General features: G+C 34.3%; 3 protein-coding genes across 4 annotated transcripts; 1 reads left to right on the top strand and 2 right to left on the bottom strand.

Annotated features, from left to right (window-relative positions):
• Positions 1 to 1,134: 1,134 nt before the first annotated feature.
• On the bottom strand, positions 1,135 to 2,741 carry LOC140988216 (cyclin-dependent kinase inhibitor 7-like). Its single transcript, XM_073457209.1, has 4 exons — positions 2,461 to 2,741; positions 2,290 to 2,360; positions 1,861 to 2,070; positions 1,135 to 1,337 (listed from the first exon to the last, which is right to left on the bottom strand). Exons 1-4 carry the CDS (start codon positions 2,653 to 2,655, stop codon positions 1,268 to 1,270), a joined length of 546 nt encoding a protein of 181 aa, XP_073313310.1. The 5' UTR covers positions 2,656 to 2,741; the 3' UTR covers positions 1,135 to 1,267.
• Positions 2,742 to 10,111: 7,370 nt separating this feature from the next.
• LOC140987207 (probable carboxylesterase 5) lies at positions 10,112 to 11,578 on the bottom strand. Of its 2 annotated transcripts, none has more exons than XM_073455627.1 (2): positions 10,559 to 11,578; positions 10,112 to 10,289 (listed from the first exon to the last, which is right to left on the bottom strand). In XM_073455627.1, the coding sequence occupies exon 1, from the start codon at positions 11,483 to 11,485 to the stop codon at positions 10,577 to 10,579; it is 909 nt and encodes a 302-aa protein (XP_073311728.1). In that variant the 5' UTR covers positions 11,486 to 11,578; the 3' UTR covers positions 10,112 to 10,289; positions 10,559 to 10,576. The 2 variants fall into 2 exon arrangements, with proteins under 2 accessions (XP_073311728.1, XP_073311727.1); XM_073455626.1 differs by having other exon boundaries at positions 10,112 to 10,294.
• Positions 11,579 to 19,749: 8,171 nt separating this feature from the next.
• On the top strand, positions 19,750 to 23,029 carry LOC140988982 (uncharacterized). The gene is made up of 6 exons (XM_073458112.1): positions 19,750 to 20,146; positions 20,627 to 20,862; positions 20,951 to 21,209; positions 21,817 to 21,996; positions 22,247 to 22,402; positions 22,498 to 23,029. Exons 1-6 carry the CDS (start codon positions 20,117 to 20,119, stop codon positions 22,669 to 22,671), a joined length of 1,035 nt encoding a protein of 344 aa, XP_073314213.1. The 5' UTR covers positions 19,750 to 20,116; the 3' UTR covers positions 22,672 to 23,029.
• Positions 23,030 to 24,178: the final 1,149 nt, after the last annotated feature.

Here is a 24,178-nt window from a genome sequence, read left to right on the forward strand (position 1 = left end):
ATATATATATATATATATATATATCTATGTGTGTGTACTGCAATATATATATTTGTACTGCAACCAACAAAACACAAATCCACGTGTTTTTAATTTTCGTACCCACATGCACTACTTGCATTCATCCCACACACATGTGGAAGTTTGTCTAATTTTCGTCCCCACGCCATACATGCAATTCCAGTAATTTGACAAACGCTTCCAAAATTTGGCATAAATTCGCTCGTAAATTCCAAATGTATTACATTGAAACAAAAAAAGAAATTCCCTTTTCGATAATTTTGTCAATTGTAATAAAAAAAATCATAAAAAAACTTTGATGAGGACCACTGGCCACATAAGAGATCAACAATCTCTTACCATCCATTTCCATTTACAAAAAGAACTAACATTTTAAAGTACATTACCCAAAATTCAATTGAAAGAGTTTTCAAATTATTATAAGAAATAATTATATATATTTAAAATAAAAGTAACTAAACACCACCCTTTAAAACATGATGTGGGGATGGGGTGCAGACCTGAAATAGGTATCACCCTGGTTAAAAAATATAAACATTACCCCCTATTATTTTAAACGTTCTCCATAACATCATCCAGGTTTGCTGAAGTAAATGGATAGAAATTAAAGAAGTGAAGAACTCTAGCTTTTACACATAATCATGGGAAGTAAAAATTGTAATTTTAGGCATGTAAGTTGTTATTTTTTGAGTTTTAGTCATGTAAATAGTCAATATTTGGTTCTTATTCAATAACTTATTTTCTAATTTGGCATTTTTCGTCTAAAACAACTAAATCCATCAAATATTGATTATTTGCCACTGATGTTCACTTATATTGCTCATGTAACTATAATAAAACATATATTATACAAATTAAAATCAATCTAAGAAAAAATAAAAGGAAACGACGTGATTTTTTCTGACATTTTGAATATTGGGTATTGTTCTGAATTTTTTTTGCTCTCTTTTGTTTAGATTAATTTTAATATTTATAATATATGTTTATTTTTTATACGTCGGTGATCGTAAATATCAAATAAGTAACATTCGATGATTATAAGGTTATGAAGAAACAAAGAACCAAAACAAAAAAAATACAAGAAAACCAAATATTATCATCAAGTTAAAGGAATAAAATTAGAATCATATCAACTTACTAGAGTAAAATTATAATCCTTCGGGAATCACTGTACATAAAATAGGTAGAATTTATTAGAAAATAGCAATGGAAACTCTCTAAAAGGAAATTTAAAAAAGATTTTCATTTAAGGCCGTAACCGAACCCACTGGTATCTTCCCTCCAATGGAACGTCCTTCAAAAAATCATAGTTATACCTGAAAACGGAAGGAAAGCCATTCAATCAAATCATTATTTGCTTCTTCGAGTTGCATAAATAATAGATAATACTAAAAACTCAAAAAACTTTATTCAATGGAGATTAATAATGGTGGCACGTACATCTATTTACTAAAAATAATAATGGAAATAGATTTTACAATTTAGGCAACACAATAATAATAATTACAGATGGAATTTTTTCAGGAATATATAAACTGGAAAAAATATTACATAATATGTTGATTAGTTATATATAATCGGATTATGAATGGGGTATTTTGTTATTTAATTTTAATCGATAATTATTTTAAAAAAATTAATCATCTACCATATATTTCAAACACGCGTGAGAGGATTATTTAAAAAAATGGTTGACCCAATTCTCCAAATATCCCCTGTGAGTGAAAGAATGAACGAATGGTGCGAGTACTATAACGCGCACCGCAGTGTTTCCTAACGCAAATGTGTGTGTAATGATTGCATGCATATACGCAAGTTTTAAAAGGTAACAGTACTCACTTTTCTGCGAATCGCTTCTGGTCGCACTTTTCTGCCGCCGCGAAGAATTCTTCTATCTCATCAGCCGACGGCATCTTCTCCGCTGCCGGAGATGCAAGATCCCGGTGATATTTCACCGCCTGCGACAATTGTTTCTTCTTTGACGTTGATGATCCCATTGACACCTCCTCTGAGTCTCGACAAAGCTCGCTTGTTGGAGTAGAAAGGCTACTGTGGAAAACCATAGCAACAACAAATTTAAATATAAAACCGCAGATGGATTAATGAAAATGCTAAACTAAATGAATAATTCGCTTGAAAAAAATTGAGTAGAAACGGCTTTTCTATTTAGGAATGGATATATCAAAATTCAGAAGCTGAAACGGTTAAATTAAAGAAACGGAATTAATTGATATATGAAAAATGATCGATAAATTTATTATTTACAACCTGACGCCGCCATTGATGGGCGTAGAGATTTCCGTTTCGAAACTGTCGAGCTCGTTCTCCGAATCAACGTTCTGAAAGGAAATAGGAACGATTGATGAACCTGAATTCTATAAATCTGTTTTCACAAGTACAATTCTCATTAGAAATCGAGTTCGAATTTCAAACTCTCACCTCCAGATCTGGTGATCTCGATACTTTTTGTACATCGTCGCTTGACTCATCATCCTCGAAGCCTCCATATCCTACCGAAACCGCAGAAAAAACTGAATTCTCAGAACACAGCTTCCTTTTCTTACAGAAAATCAGCTGCACATCCTCCTCCGCCATAGCTTTTCTCCTCTCGCTTATCTTCAGGTATTCCGCCATCTTTTCTCTACCTATACATACATAGTATATATACACGCATTCGCGAGCGATAGAGAGAGAGAAGGAATTGAACTTTAGAAGCTGAAAGCTCAATTTCTTTTGTCTATATAGATATGTAGCTCTCACTACCAGACCTCACACCGAAAATTTGAAGGGTAGAGATGGTGCTTTGATCCAACGGTGGAGATCAAATGAGCGGTTAACGTAGCATGTGGTCCTGACTCCGTTAACGGTGACCGGGCACATGGGAGTGCCGTTACAAGAGATCGGGACCCTATGAGGGGGAATAATTATGGCGGCCACGCCCAATAAGTAGCAGACACGTGGAGAGACGGGGCACCGGCAGTATCCGTTTAGAGACCGGGAATCTTGTGATTTGTTACGGTAGAACTAGGGATGTAAACTATCCAAACCAAACCAAATAGTATCAGGTTTGAGCTTGGTTTGTTTAAAATTGTTTGAGGTTCGAGCTCGAGCTCGAGCTCGAGCTCGATTCGAGCTTCTATTATCAAGCTCGGTTTGTATTGAAATTATTGAGCTCGAGAAAAGCTCGAGCTCGGCTCGTTAAAAGCTCGTTTAACATGTTAATCAAGCCAGGCTCGAGCTTGATTCATGAATAGCTTGTTTAGCATGTTTAACAAGCCTGGCTTGAGCTCGTCTCGTTTTCGAGCTCGATAAACATAGAATTGAGATCGAGTTTGAGTTTGAATCGAGCTTGTTAAAAATTAAATATATCTATAAACTAATTTTAAATCTTACATAAAAATATAAATTCATTCATAAATAACCAAAACGACACAAATAATAGCTAAAAAAAACATAAATCAGTATATTATTGAACATTCTAAAATCATACATCTAGAATATTCATTATATACTGATATCACCAAAATCATCTAGAATATTCATTAAATATAGTAGATCGAAGACAGCACATCATTATGAAATGAATTCGACATAATTAACTTAAATTATTGATTAATATCAAATGGCATATCAATTTAGCATGTAAAATTTTTAATTAACTTTCACAGACTAATAGTAAAGTTACTCAACTTGTATATGACTTGGTTATGTAAATTTTTAGGAAAAAAGAGTAAGCTGATGTATTTCTGTTAATTTATTTTATTTATTTTATTTTAAAGAACATTTTAGTATAATGATACGCAAATAAGATTAAAAATGTAATTATGACTAAATGGTGTGAATTCATCATTTTTTCAAACATGTCTTGTATTCAATTCCTTCCATTGACATTAGTACTAATATTTTTATTTGTCAACTCAACAAATGAGCCAAGCTCAAGCTTACGAGCCACTAAACGTCTCGAGCTTGAGCTCGAGCTTACGAGCCACCTAAACGAGCCGAGCTCGAGCTCTCAAGCCTATTATCGAACATGTTTGCGAGCTCACGAGCCGAATATCCTTAGGCTTGCGCTTGGTTTGATTAAATTTTCGAGCTCAAAATCGAGCTTGGGCTTGGTTTGATATGATTAACAAACAAACTCAAACGAGCTTTTTATCGAGCCGAGCTTCGAATAGCTCACAAACAGTTTGGTTCATTTACATCCCTAAGTAGAACCGAAAATTAGTGTGAGGAAAAAACTTCATGCCATAAGATAGACTATGGGCATAGTTCAACAATAATAATTAAAGTTATTTTTTTTAAAAAATAAGCCATAGGAATTAAAATTTAACCAATCAATAAAATTATAATTTAATTACTCTTGTCAATTAATATTGTTATCAATTTTTTAGATGATCGAAATAAGTCATTAATTTTGATATCTGAGTTTTAAGTTTTGAGATTCATAATGAATTTTGAATCCGATTCGAAATATTTAATTTTGATTCGAATCTTGATAAATTTTATTTAATTTTGGTTGGAGTGTAATTGCATATATAATGAGCTTATAAGGTGGCCTTTCGATTGGATTATAATTAAATTTTCTAAGACAGTGTTTGAAGTTAAAGATTAGATAATAATATTAAGATATATAATCTAAGAGTAGGTATCTTGCAAGACAGTCTCACGAATCTTTATCTGTGAGACGAGTCAATCCTACAGATATTCACAATAAAAAGTAATACTCTTAGCATAAAAAGTAATATTTTTCATGGATGTTCCAAATAAGAGATGTGTCTTACAAAATACGACCCTCGAGACCGTCTCACATAAGTTTTGGCCATAATCTAATTATATGATTAAAAAATGGCATTTGATATACTATTTAATTAATTGATAAATAATAGTTTGTTTGATTTGATTGATTGAATATTAGATAATATGATAAATTATCATTTTGTTTTTTTAACAATATTATTTATTAAAGGTAATATTGTAATTTAAATTCAATGATTTGATTAATGTAAGATAAATAATTAGTAAATAAAAAAATAATATAACAAAATAAATTTGAGATAATATAGATAAATTATCAATTTATTAATATAAATATTTGTATTAATATTTGGTGAGTGGGAATTTAATGGAAGGGAATAAACTCATTAATTAGAGAAAAATAAATAGGTTGAAGCCCGACGCCGTTGCGTCAGCTCTGAAAGGGATGCGGTGCAGGTAATAACCGCATTATTAATTATTATTATTAAAAAATGGGGTCAGGTAGATGAATTTCATATTCTCTCCTATTTATTTAATGGGGAGAGTAAAAAATTATGGAACTTGTTGGATACAATTTTCTGAAAATTATGATTTAAATTTTTAACATATAGTTTAGCGAAATTTAATATTTCTAGTGTCGAGTCTTCGAATTAGTTTGGAAAATAATATTTTTATCTAATAATTTTTTTCGTTTAAGGTTCGTGTAAGTATTCATACTTTGATTTTAGTATAATGATTTTAATTTTTTAAATCATAATTCGTCAGAATGTTGACCTGACATAAAAAAATATTGATGTAATATCGGATATTGTTGACTTGTACAGTGTCCCTTCAACAATAAAACAAAAAATATCCATAAATTAAAAGTAACGAAACCAAAATTTGAATATTTAACTTGTTTTGTTTTGGGTTTTGGTAAGTATTCAAATTTTGTTTGTAGTGTAGTAACTTTTATTTTTTTTCTTTTTGTAAAAATTCGTTGACGTGACACAAAAAAAAATGATGTGGTACTGAAAATTGTCAATGTGATATCGAACATTTCTGACGTGTCCAGCGCCGTCTCAACAATTAAACAAAATATATTCATAAATTAAAACTACCAAAAAACAAATTTTGAATATTTAACTTGTCTCGTTTTGGGTTTGGGGTAAGATTTTGATATATTGTAGTAAAGTTGATTTTTTTTTCCTTTTTTTCATAATTCGTCATAATATTGACATGACACCAGAGAATGAAGATGTGGTACTGAAAACTATCGTTGACGAGGTATCAAAAATTGCTGATGTATTCATTGTCACGTCATCGAAATATCCATAAATTAAAAATATCAAAACCAAATTGCTGATGTGTACGTCCACTGCCGACTTGGTATCGGAAATAGAAAAACATGCAGTAGAATTTTATTTTTTTAAAAATGTAATGCCCTAAAAAATATCGTACATACAGTAATAAAGAAAAGGAATACGTTTTGGTGTGGAATTTTAAGGCGTGTTAAATGAATATAAATGTTTGAGGACCACCACGCACAATAAATCTCGGTGAAATGTTTGCTTTTATTAAGCGTTGCCAAATTTAATGGTGCGATTGCAAATTTATGGGTGACACTTATTTCCATTTTCACAGGTATATCGTAAATGATGGTTAGGAATATCATTTAAATTTATGTGGTTAATGAAATTGTCCTCCAATAATTTTATGATCACTTATTTTCTAAGTTTGGTCCTCATTTAATAAAGTTTGTATGTGTATAATTTACGATTTAAAATGAACCATTCGTTGTTCGGACAAATAATATTTGATTATCATCGATACGAAAAATATAAACTATATGTTTACACAAAATAGTGACGTTATTTAATTACGTCTGCCCGATCGATTAATCAGTTTCTAGCTCGAGATCTAATATATGTCGAGGTAATTGAGTTCGTGCGGGAAAGTCTTCCTAACATAATGATAAAAAAAAATTATATAAATTGAAAAAAAAAAATCAAATTTTATATTCTATAAATAAAAAAAAAAATTGTAGTTACTCGATAGCTACTTTAATATAAATAACTAAACTCGAACTTGACTCTATGGAAGACTCGAGCTACTCGAATTCGACTCGAAATTGATCAAATCAAACTCGAATCGAGCTTTAATCGAGATGTTCACGAGTAGCTGACTTACAACTGGGATGCTCGGTGTTTTGTCGTGTATACTATTAATATAAAAATCTGGAGATAATTAACTGTTTTCTATCTAGCTTAGTTGGTAGAGTTCAAAACTCGTAACCTAGTTTTCGAATGTTCGATGGAAATTGTTTTTATTTTCTTTATTTAACGTTTTCATTTTCATTTCTATACAGAACATATTGTAATTGCATTTTGGGTATGCTTCTTGGAAAAAAAACGGACCTCATTGAATTTAGGTATATACAATTTTAATTTGAATGTTTTACCAACTAAAAACAGAGAGACTACACATAATCGAGGCATCAAATTTTTGTATACATGTTTGAATATTCAAAAATCATATATTAACATCAAATCTTAAACAGACAGTACGCAAATATCATATATTAGTACCACATTTTTAAATTTTTTGTACATATTTTATACGAAAAAAGATATATGAGTCTAGAGAGTGCAAATTAATGATTTTTTTTTATTAATTTTATATATATAGATATAAAAGACCCAGTTTTTTTCCGCACCAGACTCTAGAGAACCTAGGACCGGCCCTGAAATCGAATCCAATGTTTGTACCTTTTGGTAGTTGTACTTAAGTTTAAAAATTTATAAATGAAATGTTTTTTTTTTTTTAAAAGAAAAGAGCTTAAATTAAATTCCACTCGTGTCTACGCCTATTTCAGACCGACGGATTAGAGTGGGTACAAGTAGCTAAGGTACAAGCATTGGATTCGATTGGTTATGCGTTAAAGAAAATGGGCTGGCCCACTAAAAGTCCACACGATATTTTGGCTGTGTGTGGTAACTCCCTAAGAACAGGGGCTGTATCTCTGTCATTTGGCAGGCAAAGTTTTGGGCTGTCTGCAGAAAACTTCAATGCTTTTTGCAATATTACGTACGTCTGCTCGTGTCCAAATAATAATCACACCAACGAAATATATATATAATATTCATAATTGGAATCATAATAAAAAAATATAAAAAGAAGATCACGAGTTAATAAGATGAAAATATATCTAAATTGATATGAGGTTTTTTGGGTAAACTTAAAAACAAAGCCATGAAAGTTTTATTCCAAAAGTAAATATTATCGTACCACTGTGGAGATATATGACTTCTATTGTACAACAAGTGACGTCGTATATGATAAACATGTCGGCAATTGGTGGTGGAAATAATTGAAACTTTGAAATTGGGTTCGGATGAAGGGTTCACATTGGAATGATGCAGGGACGGAGCCACCCCAAAGGCTGGGTGGGCTCCAGCCCAGGCTTGATTTTTGGGCTTCTTTAAAAATATGGATTGAGTTTTTTTTTTATTTAAAATTTTAGCTCATTTTAGTCCACATTTTAGCCCACAAATTTAAAAAATAAAATAACATTGAGTATATCACAAATTTTAGCCCACATTTAAGCCCACAAATTTTTAGCCCAGGATCGAAACTTTTTCTGGCTACGTCCCTGGAATGATGCATCTATAAAGTCATTTCAAAGTATCTCATTCGAGTTTTTTTCTCATCTCATAGCATTTGAATACTTAGTTATAAAATAGTTGTGAAGTGTTTGTTCTCATATATTAAGAGTGTGTGTTTTCTATTCGGAAACACGTTGAACGGTTGTACAACATAAAATATTATAATGAAATTTATTTCATCTTGTCCGTGATTTTTACCCTAATAATGTTTAGTGGTTTTCTACGTAAATCTCAATGTCCAATTTTATACTTTATTTTCATATAATTATCTCAATTTGCCGCACCAGAGACTAACAAGTGATATCAGAACCTTAATTTAATTTTTTTTTAAATTCTGAATATACTATGCGATTGCTTCCTATATTGATATTCCACATCATAAAAGATTTTTTTTGAGATTTTTTTGTTAATGCCATATTATTTTTTCAAATCTACTAAATAATTATAGACATAATGACGGAGTCTATAATTGTGGACATGCACGAGATAACAAAAATTAATTGGAGCAATTTTATGCTGTGAAAAATAAAGATACTAGTAGTTTTAAGAAAAATATTTGCTCGACGGCTATTAGAGATAGACTGAGAGAAATAATGGACCAAGAATTATGTTTTACTTCGTTTAACTCCATTTGGATTTTATTGTACTCACTTCCAAATGAACGACAAAAAGGCTGTTTGTCATTAAATTTAACAAGAGGTTGAGTCTATAAAATATCTAGAAATAAATATATCAACACCCCCAACACCCACACCCCACCCGATTAAACTTTACAAATTTAAATTTGTGGATAAAGTATAAAACAATGATACATATTTAAATTTGAGAAACCCATTTTAAGATTGGTGTACATGTGTGTGGGCCTATATAAGATATCATATAATATAATATATATACATATAAAGATCCCATACCTTTTTATCTTCTTATGAAAATAAATAAATAGATAAATAAAAGTTCGATTGGATGTAATAATAGTCAACTTAAAATGTTAAAAATAAAATTTTCCTTTAGAAATTTCAGGAAGAGGGGCAAGACAAGGGGTAAAGTCGAACATGATTAAATTTGGTGTAAAATACAAAGTTTTAATTATTTTTCTTGCATAAAGCTAATTGTCTAGGGAAGTCTTCATTTTATGGCTGAGAATTTAGATTATTAACTTTGGTCCTAAAACTAAATGTTAAGATATATTTTTGGGCCATCTTTTGTGGCCTTTCTCAATATATGACAACCGTTTTCAAGCCTCTTATATGTTATTGGGCTTCAAAAATAACTTCAATCCATCACCTAAAATTTCAAAAAGCTCACAATTATGATAGATTAATAATTAATGTCAATACAAAATTTGGAGTAGGTCTCTGGTGAAACGGTCTCACGAATCTTTATCTATGAGACGGGTCAACCCTGTCGATATTCACAATAAAAATAATACTCTTAGCATAAAAAGTAATATTTTTTCAGGGATGACCCAAATAAGATATCTGTCTTACAAAATACGACCCGTGAGACCATCTCACACAAGTTTTTGTCTAGAATTTGAGTCAGATATAAGATAAAATAGTGTCACATTACAATCTAATTTATTATTTTCTGCACAAAACGGCAATAATGATTATTTCCTATGCCATTTATTTTTAATACATATATTCTTGACGAAAGCAGCAATGTGAGCGTCGAAATATTAGTATATGATATAAAATATCCATAATATCTTTGAAATCAATTTTTCAGACATCGACAACAATTTGATAGTCTTCAAAAGCTGAATAGTATATTCGAGCAATTGTCCATTATTATGAAAAAGATAGAAAGAAAAAGACCTTGCATGAATCAAGCTAGGATATTGACAGAGATGAGATTATCCCCGATCTGCCCTGCTGACAAAAGAAAAGAAGAAGATTAACCATGTAAAAATTAATACTTTTAGCATAAAAGTAATATTTTTTTATGGATGACTCAAATAAGAGATATATCACACAAAATACAACTCGTGAGACCGTCTCACATAAATTTTATCTTCGATCAATAATAAATAAATATTAATTTTTATGTTAAAAATATTAGTTATTATTATAAATATATAGTCACAGTATGTTTCCTTCGAAATGTATATTTCTAAAAAAAGCAGATTATGTTACCTAAATAAATCGCAGTATCTAAGGAGCATTCAAGAATGCAACCAGTCGATCCATGACAGCCACAGCCTTGTCGGTTTTGGGATGGAATAAATGGAAGCAGTGGCCGTCTCCTTCACTCTCCATCATCTCCACCTCTCCGCTCCACTCACTCTTCTTCAGCGCTTCGTAATAAGCCTTTGCCCTGTTCCGCAACAAATCCTTCTCCGCCAAGAAGAACAGCACGCGCCGCCCAGCCATCGTGCCTATCCGTGGGTCCACCGCCGGGTTCAACCGTGGATCATCGTCCCGGGCGCTGCTCGTGGGGCATAATATCTTGTACAGTTTGTCCACCTCTTTCCCTCCGAACCACGGATGCATCAGAAAAATCCCCTCGACTTCCACGCCGTGGAGTTTGCTGTCGCCGGCTCTGACCGCGACGTCGTTCGCTATGTTGCCTCCCGCGCTGTCTCCCCCTACAAACACGCGCCGAAAATCGGCGTGCTCGTTCAGCCATGGATCCGGGCCGTTGGAGTTGGCGTGCCCCGCGACCCACTGGAAAGCAGCCCACGAGTCGTCGAACGCAATCGGCAGAGGGTGCTCGGGAGCTAACCTGTACTGAACCGAAACCGCGATGACGTTTGCCTTTTCGACTAAATCAGTGAGGTAATTGTGATACGTAGCGCCGGTTACCGACCCAATACAAAACGCCCCGCCGTGAATGTATACCACGAGGGGGAGTTTCTGATTTCTATCGCAGCGGCCCGGCATGAAAATACGGACGGAAACGCCTGTTTCGGAGTCGATCACCACGTCTTTGGATCGGACGGCGGCGTTCGGGTCGTCGGAAGTGGGGATAAACTGAATAGGGAGGAATCTTTGGATGCTTCCGTCGTTGTATATGTGGAAAACCTGCATGTCGACGGCGATTTCCTTGGAATCGGAGGCCATCGAGGGCAAGAGTGTGTGGCGGAGAAGAGGAGAGTTATTACAGTTTTGTCGGTTCTTTTGGTTTGCTCGCAACTAACAATTCATATGCATCTACTGGGAACTTAAATTGAAATAATGTTCATTAATTAATCATATTATAAAATAGATATTTAACTATTTCAGTAATAAAATATGTTAAATATAAAACAATGCATTCAAATGTATATGTATTATACATGAGTAGGTCTCTTGTGAAATTTTGTCACGAATCTTTATCTGCGAGACGGGTCAATCCTACCGATATTCATAATAAAAAGTAATACTCTTAATATAAAAAATAATACTTTTTAATGGATGACCCAAATAAGGATTCGTGTCACAAAATACGACCCGTGAAACCGTCTCACACAAATTTTTACTATCATATATATACATTTCCATTTATAATGATATATTTTCTTTCGTTGGGTTCCCAAAATATTTCGCTTTTAGTTATTATTATAACTTGAGAAGTCAAATCCGAAAATTCGAGATACAGTATAAAAATCAAATGTGAATATTTTTTTAAAAAACAAGCAAATTAATTTTATGAAATACCGAAGTTATCGACTAATGTTTTTTGCTCAAGTTGGAAGTAACATAATATATATTGTGGGATTTATAAAAGTTGTATAGTATTATTCTTGTAAAATTAACAAATATTAATTTTGATGTTATTCTTCATTTTAATTTAAATTTAAACTATAAAATGAAATTATTTTTATGAACACACGAATAACTAACTGTGAAGGGATTAGAGGAGGGAGGTGAATAATAAAGTTGTAAAAACAAGTTAGTGAAATAGGTTGATATATTGTAACTCAACCTGTTTATTTGATGAGATCGGTCAACACTATAATTTAAAATTTTTTTTTATGAGACGAGGTACAGATTGATTCACAACTCATTATTTGACGAGACGGGTCAAACTGTCATTTGGACGGATAAAAAAATTACTAACCCAACTCACTTATTTAATAGAAAGGTCCGGGTCAACCCGGAAAAAAACATGATTCATTTATGGTTTTTTCTTTGGGGAAATGTTTTTTTTTAAAAAAAAAAATTTGTGGTGGGAAATGCATTATTGTGTCCAACGAGAAGTCGTATAAACTATAGACAATAGATTCGTCTTTAGTCCATCTGCCATATTAATTACAATGTATACTTTATTATAGAATGACTTCTCTTGAAACTGATTGTTACAATATAATTTTAATTTGAATATTTAAAATTCATTTGGTGAATCAAATTAGTTCGAAAATATGTGTGTGTGTGGGTACCCACAATATATATATGTATGAATTTCACATATAATGTGTCTCTTTGAGGTGTTTAATATTTGTTTTATATTACCGTCTTATGTTAGAGACAACTTTCTTTCAATAAATATATGTTGGAATCAAGTTATAGTTTAGAGGGGTTAATAAACTATTTTAAATGTTTTTTGAACTTTAAATTGTCTTAACAATTTTTTAACTATTAAGAACTATTCTTTACGCGTAGCTTTACTGGACCATTTTAAAATAGAGTAAGTGTGAAACGGTGCGGTTTATCTAGTGATAAATAAATTTGATATTTTAATGAAAAACGATCCGGTTTAGCTAGTGATAATTAAACGGTTATAAGTTTACCAAAAAACGGTCGAGAAACTTGAATGTACAAAAATATCAAGTGCGTATGTAAATGACAAAAGTTTTTATAAATGATCGGAGATAAAAATTTTAGGTTACCTTTTCTTCCATTTAAGAAGTTTTCCACTAAAAGAGTTTGGTTTTACAACGTCTTGTAATAACTCACTTCAGTTAGGACTTATCACACTACCTAGAGTGATATTCTTAGTGATCACTTTACAATCAATTGGCAAGATTTCTATTATAAAATAATCTGTATGTCTCATTTTTTATGTTAAATTTTGTAGCGATCTTATTGTGTACTTTAAAATTTAAAAACAACACTGCGTCAAAATAATAATAAAATAAAACATCACCATAACAAAATAAGCATTGTGATGCAATAATAAATAAATAAATAAGAACATTTTTTTGTAAGATGGTTTCACGGTTCTATTTCCGTGAGAGGAGTCAATTCGATTCATTCTTAAAGTGAAATGTAATATTTTAATATAAAAAATAATGCTTTTTAACGAATCGAGTATGGTTGGAGATATGTCTCATAAAATTAAATTGTGAGATCGCTCACATAAATATTTGTGAATGAAGAATTATATATAAGAAATGATATTTACACTTCAAATTTTGTTAATTACATCGATCATATTTTTTATAAGATGAAAATAATACCGTTTATTACTATCATTAATTTTTAATATAATTATACTCAATTAAAACTCTAATAACTATTATTGAAACTCTAATAACTATTATTGATTTTATTTATATAATTCCATAACAAGAATATTCTTTTTCTTTCATTTATTTTTCACAATTTAATATCACTACAAGTTTCAAGAAATGTACTAATATTTTATATGAATATAATACGTGTAACTGTTATAACACGTCATAATAAAATCCTTGAGATTTTTTCGAATATATTACGTTAAATTGGACCAAAATAGATGGCATTTCATAATATGAACACGTACACCCTATGCCATTGACTGCACAAGAGCATCCCAATCTGGGCAACGAGGGGAGCTTTCCCTCTCTGGAGCTCCATTTGCCAGCTGTTGGGAGCGTTCTCTGCTAAGAATGACAATGGATCATATTGACTTTGATCTCATATTAAATCCATCTCGACGGAACGGGTTTACACTCGTCTAAACGAGTTCCAAGCATGTCTGGATGAATATTGATGATATTTGGGTGAATCGGGTATGAGATATGTAGGCAATCCACCGGATGATAAGGATAATTTTGTGTTTAAGGAAATTGGAGTAAGTATAATGGCTTCAGCTAAAACTTGCAAACAAGGAAAAGAACTCGTGAATGGGCGCCGGAGGAATGTCCGGCGCAACAACTCCGATGTTTAAGTCAGCAAGTTTTATACGAAGAACACAAGCGATATATGTGGGATATATGTGAGTGCTTGAGAATTCAAAATTCCAGAATCTGTAAATGAGAAATATATCTGCTATTTATAGTAGAAAATCCTATAATTACCTTGTTTTCAGTGCCTACCTGCTTAGTATGATAAGACGGCTGCCCATACTTTCTGATGACTTATCTAACACGCCAAATCCATGCAGTTCTGACAGATAAGATATCCCATGCTTACATACTCGAGTGTGGCACTGTTTTCAAGGTGGCTCGGGTAGAATAGTTTTCCGGGGACGTTGTATGAGGGCCCGGACTCTTGATTGCTCGGGAATAAAATATCCCGGATGTTTCACCTACCCGGCTGCTGAAGAAAATATCTTGCATATTGACTCTAATTTGGGTTATCCATATGATGTCCCGGGTCATTCATGACCCGGGCTCTTATGGGGTATCACCAAATATCAAGTTTAGTTAGATCCGATCCGAGCATATATANAGAAAATAATTTCTCTAACTCACACAAAGAGAATTCTCGCACTCAAGAAAAAAAATACACTCTTTTTTTCTATGCACTCTCTTTTTATCAAAGCTGAAAAGCTTTTGATTTTGGGATACAATAACTGAAGGAATTGAGCTCTATTTATAACTAATTCCTTCTTTCAGTTTTTAAAATTATCAGATGTGGGATGAAGGTTTATATTATTTTATTTAATACGTGGGCTCCACCCTATTAAATAATCAAACCTAACAATCCTCTCACTTGAAGACTTGATTTCAATCATGTCCTCACACCATCAGTGCAGCAGCTCATACCTCATTTGTTTATTCTTGCAGTCCAACTGAAGTTGAACACAACTTCAGTTTGTCAATGGCTACCATCTTCGTGAGCATATCGGCTGGATTTTTACTTCCAGGAATCTTCTGCAGCATCAAGACTCCATCTTCCAGCACTGATATGATGAAATGGTACCTAACCTGTATATGCTTTATCCTAGCATGATAAATAGGATTTTTTGCTAAATGAATAGCACTCTGACTGTCACAGTATAATGTGTTATCTTTAAGCTTCTGACCCAATTCCTCCAGAAAGGATTTCAACCATATCATCTCCTTGCTAGCTTCTGTAACTGCAACATACTCAGTCTCAGTAGTCGAAAGCGCAACAATCTTTTGCAGCTTAGACACTCAGCTTACAACTGTACCACCTAATGTGAACACATATCCAGTAGTACTTTTCCTGCCATCCAGGTCACCACCCATATCGGCATCGACAAAACCCTGTAAGCCAAATTTTGATCTCCTGAAGCATAAAGAACAACTAGCAGTACCATTCAAATACCTGAGAATCCACTTAACTGCTTTCCAGTGTTGTTTTCCTAGATTACTCATAAACCTGCTCACAACTCCCACTGCATGTGCTATGTCTGGTCTTGTGCACACCATTGCATACATGAGGCTTCCGACAGCAGAAGCATAAGGAACTTTATTCAAAAAAGCCTGCTCCTACTCCCTCGATGGTGATTGTGCTTTGGTTAGTTTGAAATGACTAGCCAAAAGAGTACTCACAGATTTAGCTTCATCCATATTAAATCTGCTAACCACCTTTTTCACGTACTCTTCTTGAGATAACTTCAAGAATCCATTCACCCGGTCTCTGAAGGTCCTCATTCCAAGGATTTGCTTTGCAGCACCCAAATCCTTCATGGCAAATTCTTTTGATAAATCTTTCTTGAGTTTATCAATTTCTTCCAGACAAGCTCCAGCTATCAGCATATCATCTACATATAGCAGTAGTATGATATAAGAGCCATCAAACTTTTTCACATAACAGCAGTGATCAGCTTGACACCTTAGGAATCCATTTTCACTCATGAATCCATCAAACTTCTTGTACCACTGTCTTGGATCTTGTTTGAGACCGTACAAGCTCTTCTGAAGTTTGCACATCATTCTCTCTTTTCCCCGTACTTCAAAGCCCCATGGCTGCTTCATATAAATTTCTTCATCTAGGTCACCGTGAAGAAACACAGTCTTTACATCCAACTGCTCCAAATGTAAGTCTTCCTTCGCCACTAGTCCAAGTACAGTCCTGATAATGGTTAATTTAACCACCGGAGAGAAAATCTCGGTGTAATCAATTCCTTCCCGTTGTTGGAAGCCTTTTACAACAAGTCTTGCCTTGTACCGCCTGCTACCATCATGCTCTTCTTTTAACCGGCACACCCACTTGTTATGTTACACCTTTTTGCCTTGCGGAAGTTCTGTCAACTCCCACGTCTGATTGGATGACAGTGAATAAATCTCATCTTCCATGGCCAACTCCCACTTGGTTGAATCATCATTTTGCATTGCCTCTTCATAGGTCTCCGGTTCACCTTTGTCTGTCAGTAAAATATAGTGAAGTGCAGGGGAGTATCTCTCAGGTGGTCTAATGGTTCTCAAAGATCTCCTGAGTTCAATCACCGGAATTTGTGGGTCATCATCTTGTGCAGTTTCTTCATCATCTTCCTGTTTACTGGTTTTCGATTCATTCACAGGAATGTTTGTCAATGGCACTTCATCAGTCTTCTTGACTTCAGGACATTCATCTCCAGCTCCAATGTCTGACTTGTCTTTGTACAGAAGTTTCTCATTAAAGATTACATCCCTGCTCCGAATGATTTTCCGATTTTGGTCATCCCAGAAACGATAACCAAACTCATTATCTCCATAACCAATAAAGAAGCACTTCTTTGATTTCGGATCAAGTTTTGTTCTGCTTGCTGAATCAATATGAACATAGGATAGACATCCAAACACTTTCAAGAAAGAAAGGTTTACTTCTTTGCCGCTCCAAACCTCTTCGGGTATTTTGTAGTCCAGTNCACTTTACTTTCAAGTTGGTCTCATTTTCCAACATGGCTTTCCACCTTTTAAAGGTCTCGTAAACATCAGATTTATTTTTCAGAAAATAAACCCAAACTTTTCTACTCGAATTGTCAATGAATGTGACATAGTATCTCGAGCCTCCAAGGGATGTCAGAGGAGATGGTCCTCATACATCAGTATGAACCAGCTCCAACTTTGCTGCTTTCGGTTCTCTACCGCCTTTTGAAAAGCTCACCTTCTTCTGCTTTCCAAAGATACAGCTTTCACATAGTTGGTGTTCAACAGTCTTTAATTCTGGTAGCTTTCCTTTTGATACCAACATATTCATTCCCTTCTCACTCATGTGTCCAAGTCTATAATGCCATAGACTTGAGTTGGCTCCAGCATCCACAGCTGCTAATGTGTCTCTGCAACTGGAAGTCATATACAGTGTTCCAGTTTTCTTTCCTCGAGCAACAATCATGGCTCCTTTGTTTACTTTCCAGGAACCATCACCGAAGGTCATATTGTGGCCTTCATCATCGAGCTGTCCCACCGAGATCAGATTGCGTGTCAATTTTGGTACATGTCTGACTTTGTTGATTTTCCAGACAGATTCATTGGACATCTTCATCCGTACATCACCCATACCAACAATTTCCAAGGGTTTTCCATCAGCCAGGAAAACTTTTCCGTAATCGCCAGCGATGTAATTATCAAATACATCGCGATCACCAGTGGTATGAAACGAAGCTCCCGAGTCCATAACCCAAGAATCAACATGGCTTTCCATGGATAATAGCAGAGCATCATGTAATTCCTCAGTGACAACATTAGCATTATTCTTCGTTGATCTGCAGTTTTTTTTCAGGTGACCAGTCTCACCACAGCTCCATCACTTCATATTCTTTTCAAAGATATTTTTGTCTTTTCCATTTCTTGACTTTGATCTACCGTGCCATCGGTTGGAACTCCTTTCACCACTCTGCCTCTTCCTCTGTTATCAAGATTTAGAGCAGATCTCGATGATGTTGCTTCACCCGAGTCTTTCCTGCGAACTTCTTCAGCAAGGATTTGATCTCTAACATCATTGAGTTGTAGTTTCCCTTTTCCAACAGAGTTGCTAACCGCTGCCCGCATCGGTTCCCAAGTGTCTGGTAAAGACGCCAGAAGAATAAGTGCACGAATCTCATCATCAAATTTGATGTCCACCGATGTCAGCTGGGAGACAATCGTGTTGAATTCATTTATGTGTTTTGCCACCGAAGCACCTTCTCCCATCTTCAAGTTGAATAACTTCTTCATGAGATGTACTTTGTTGTTTGCTGATGGCTTCTCGTACATGTCTGACAGAATGGTCATCATCTCCTCCGTGGTTTTGGCCTCCGCCACGTTATGCGCCACGTTCTTTGTTAGGGTCAATCGTATGACACCTAAAACCTGTCGGTCAAGGAGCTCCCAATCATCATCCTCCATCTTTTCCGGTTTCTTTCCTGATAGAGGTTGATGCAGCTTCTTACTGTACAGATAATCTCTTATCTGTAACCGCCAGAACGAAAAATCTGTTCCATCGAACTTGTTGATTCCTGGTCCCGATCCATCATCTCCGGCCATCACTTCTCTAGCCTTAGCAAAAAATCTAAAAAATCTTTTCTGATGTGGAAGATCAGACAAAGCTGCAACCACAGAGCATACTCAGAATTCTTAAGAATTTTCACAACAAGGCTCTGATACCAGTTGTTGGGGAATTACACCCCCGAAGCGATGCCAAACACGATGATAATAAAGTACCCAAAAATGCGGAATAAAATAATCAACAAGAAAACAAAGATTTACGTGGTTCACCCGATATAGGCTACGTCCACGGAGCACTGCTACTTTTATAACCGGAAGAAATGTTACAACAAGTGTATACACCAATACACTCAATATTTCTCACACTCACAACCCGAGTATACCGAGAAAATAATTTCTCTAACTCACACAAAGAGAATTCTCGCACTCAAGAAAAAAAATACACTCTTTTTTTCTATGCACTCTCTTTTTATGAAAGTTGAAAAGCTTTTGATTTTGGGATACAAAAACTGAAGGAATTGAGCTCTATTTATAACTAATTCCTTCTTTCAGTTTTTAAAATTCTCCGATGTGGGAGAAAGGTTTATATTATTTTATTTAATACGTGAGCTCCACCCTATTAAATAATCAAACCTAACAAATTTAATAACTGAACTAATCAAAATTCAAAATAAGCCAATTCCAAAGATAAACTTAAGACTATTTTTCCAGAACTGCCAGATATAATTGGAAAAAATAATATAGAAATGAGGCTTAAAGAGATTCTAATGTGCCTAAAAAATGGGCCGACGCTTTAACTAATATGTTTTGACCCGATCAAATTTTCTTCGTCGGGGATGAAGTTTCAAGTTTCCACATCATATTCTCCCCAAGAGGAGTCGAGTGAGAGAGAGAAAGCCGGCATCATCATTAAAGAAAGGGGCGTAAAATTCTAATGAAGATCTAGATATTGACAAGGGAAAAGGAGCGTGGCAACGGTCTTTTGAAGAACCTCCGTAGTATTATTCTTCACGAGATTTGTCTCCCTATCATTTTTTCCAAGATACACGTGTTATTGCATGTAAATTATACACCAAAAAAGGGGAAAAAATTACGGAGTATAATGAGTTGTGATAATGCTAAGAAAAGAAAGGGTGAAGGAGTCTTGAATCTATGCTCGCTTTTTCTTGGCTGAGAAAATACGAAAGAAATTATGGCGGACGATCTCTGTTTCGTCGCCAAGGTATACCCTTTTTTTCTTTTTCTCTGCAATTTGTGTTTCTTGTAAATCAGCCGTTTTTATGGTTAATTTGTTGTTGGGAGGTGATATATGGAATGCCCTGATGGAATATACATAATGTTTCTTTTTTGCATTGCTTTGTGTTTTTAAGGATGCGTGTTTTCTTTTCTTGATCCGGGTATGTGGAAAATTAAAGGTTTTTTTTTCCCTTTTTATGTTTTTTGAGATACATTCGAGACTCTGATGGTCGAGGGGCTTGCAGAAATTTAATCGAATTTCTTTACGATTAAAGAGTAGAATCTTTTCCAATCTGCATAGTACTTGTATTTATATATACGTTGTTCAATTGCAATTCGATAGCTCAGCGATCCCTATCCTTTTTGCCTGAAATTGCTTGTTGCCCCCTGATTACTCTTGAAGCTCGATTCAGCTGGTATTTGATTCTTCTTTTCCTTACATTTCTGATATCTATTTGAGTTTCAGGATTGCTTAATCATAAAAGCTCCAAAGAAAAATCCACTAATATTGAGGATGTCGGTATTGATTTTCGTGATGGTATGTAGTGTATATATATGTTCGGTCTGTCTCAGGCAAATTGGGGGATGGCCGCTCGAACGTTTATCGAGCGTTGAAGTGGTAGAGAGACCATGTGAATTGAATAATGTCAAACCCTTGGAAAAACCTTTTCTGCATTTTCCCAAACCAAAGTCTTTTAGCCGGTAAGATCTTGTTCTGAACTTTGTTTCTTAAATAACGTGCTTTTGAAGTTTGATTTGAATAAGCTGAAATGTGTGTGGTGATTATTAGGGGAGAATGTGCATGCAATCCGGTACGATATTTTGCAATTTTGTCCACGCAGAGGTCTGGGAGCGGATGGTTCGAAACATTATTGAACAGTCACATCAACATAAGCTCTAATGGAGAAATATTCTCGGTTAAGGTCCGGAGAAGTAACATAACAACTATTGTGGATACTTTGGACAAAATCTATAATTTAGACTGGTTCACAAGTGCCTCTAAGAATGAGTGCACAGCTGCTGTTGGATTGAAATGGATGCTTAATCAGGTAAACATGATCTTGTATCCTATATGCATTGCACTGGCTTTGAAATGATTATACCATTGCATCTTATGTTGACCTTTTCGGCATGCCACCTTCACATAATCAAGATTCAAGATCTTTAGCAGATTATGAAGAAATAATCCTTGGTAACAATATGTTATGTTCATCAGGCTGTGGTTTTCGTAATTGCTCTAATCAATCAAAAAATTGTCCACAACTTGCTGATCAGAAGGATAAAAACCGTGTCTTGATGAGCATTCACCTTAGTGGCATTGTTAACAACATAATTGTTTGTGCTGTCCAAGAAAGATAATCCATTTAGGTAGTTTATTGTTGACGCATTATCTTAAGAAACTTGGAGCAAACTATGGTTGGATATTTAATTTATGTTTGGGTGCAATACTATTTATTTTATGTTTGGTGGGCTACACGTGTTCAAGTTTCATTTGCATGTCAAGCCTGTGAGCAAGGCTTATGTTGAGATGATGATAATATGTATAGGTTCTATGATAATTCATCCCGTGATTTGTCTGCAAGGTAGTTGATTCGAAGTCAAATACCTTATTCTTATGCTCTTATGACTTGTTTCTTGCATTTTCTCTCTCTCCAGGGCTTAATGCAACATCATGAAGAAATAGTGAATTACTTCAATGCTAAAGGAGTTTCGGCAATTTTTCTTTTCAGAAGGAACCTATTGCGCAGAATGATATCAGTTCTCGCAAATTCTTATGATCAAAATGCCAAATTACTGAATGGGACTCACAAATCTCATGTGCATTCACACGAGGAGGTCCTCTTGCTTCCTCCTCTTTTTCTTGTTTTACCATTCGTGTAATTATCAAAGAAAGAGTTGTTAGCATGGACAAACCCAGAATTTCCCACAGGTGCTAAAATTAGTTTTTTAGAAAAAGTACACAAAGTTTGGAGAAAAAATTGACTGAGTGGCACAGTTGTGTCGCCGCTGCTGGGTCTTCCGAGGTGGTTATGAAAAAGGAATAAAGATCTTATGCAGGCTCTGAAGTTACTTTTTAACTGTGCAGGCCAAAATACTTGCTAAATACAAACCAACAGTCGACACAACTACACTCTTACCAAACCTGAAGCAACTTGAAGACTTGGTTACCAAATCTTTGGAATATTTCAAGAACACTCGGCATATCATCCTCTACTATGAGGATATTATAAAAAAACGAAAAGTAAGATATTCAACACTCGACATCCGAGAAGCTTGCATTCTATTTACTTTGCCACTCGAGCTCTTAACCTTCTGGTTTGTCTCTTTCCCCCCCAGAAATTGGCAGACGTTCAAGATTTTTTGAGGGTCCCACGAATGGATTTGACTAGTCGACAAGTGAAGATTCACAAAGGATCTTTATCTTCACAAGTCGAAAACTGGGAGGATGTAAAGAAGACTCTCCAAGGAACATCTTACGAGAAGTTTTTAGATCAAGATTACAAGTTGTAAATGAGTCCGGTTTTTGTTTGTATAGCTCATTTAGCATAGGTTATTTAATCATTGATTCTTTTTCCACCGCGATAGCAAATTGAAATTTTGGTTGCCTGCGTATGCTGGCTTTCGAATATTCCTCATTTTACTAGCTGAGGCCGTCTTGTAGGCTAGATCATATGATACGTTTTAGGATGACGATAATGGAATTAACAGCTTGAACATGGCAAATCTTGTCTACTTCCTAACTTGATGACTTGCTTCAAGGAACCTACCGATGCTTTCGGTTGCAGTATGTATATCTGTAGCTTGGTTTGGAACTGCTGCAAGTGGTGTGTTTCTCTATCTTTTGTTTCATTATTTGGTTCTACAGCATAGTATGTTCGCATAAATGACGGTTTGACGTGCTTTTTAGTGATGACTCGACAACGATCCACAAGTGTCAACCGGGTAAGGATTGATCCAAGGGGGTCAAGAAATCGGTCGCTACACGTAATTTTTGTGAGGTCGATGGATTGGTATTTTGGAACATTAGAAAATTTCTAAATTCATATTTACCATCGTACATGGTCAACTTTTTAGTTATAGAACTTGAAAATTTTAGCACGTTTGCCGACACTTGTACTATCTATTGATACCTTAATCGGCACACGTCAATGTATATCAGCATGTTGAGATTCAACAAGAACAAAATAGCCAACTATTGATCTAATCTCTGATATTTTGGCTAGACAAAATTGACTGATCAGTTTCAAGAGTACAACGAGATCTTCACCTTGAAAGGTAAGGGTGGTATTGAAAAATTACCTAAAAAAAGGATGAACATTTTCACCATTAATTTGAGGTGAGACTCACACACGCTATAACGTAGAATCTCTCGATAAAACATGTGAATTTAGGTCATTGACATGATCCGACAAGTAAGGACTCGAGTAAATTGGTCAAGTATCTCAAAAATCTTGGAATATATACTGCAACATAGGATCTGAACGAATTAGAAAACACTTGCGAGATCAATGAGATTCTATTTGTGTTCGTTTGATGGAAAACATATGACGTTGACTACTGGTTTAAATCAAGAAATGGCATATTTTAGTCGTTTGGTACACCTAATTAATATGTTTTTTTGACCAAAATTGAACTGACTTTTCTCTCATTCTTTGAAACCAACCAACACCCATTAAGTAGCCTAACTTGGGACATGGTGGCCACCATGATTCAAAAAATGAAATCCCATAATTTTGACTAAGACCAAGTCCAAGTCTCATTTGGTACAATCTATATTTAACTGAAAATTAAATAAACCAAAAATAATAAATAAATTCATAAAGTTTACCATTAGAATACAAGTTATTTAAAATAATTATTTTTGAACTAGAGATGGTTGTTTTCGTCCAAAATTTGAAACTTTCGTGTCACATGAACTATAAATCATCAAAAAAATTATAATATAATTATTAAACACATGCAAATGCAAGATATTAAAATTAAATAGCATAACAATACCAAGTATTACCCTTACCAA

The sequence above is a fragment of the Primulina huaijiensis genome, chromosome 11 (assembly GCF_012295235.1).
Source record: "Primulina huaijiensis isolate GDHJ02 chromosome 11, ASM1229523v2, whole genome shotgun sequence".
Classification (NCBI taxonomy): domain Eukaryota; kingdom Viridiplantae; phylum Streptophyta; class Magnoliopsida; order Lamiales; family Gesneriaceae; genus Primulina; species Primulina huaijiensis.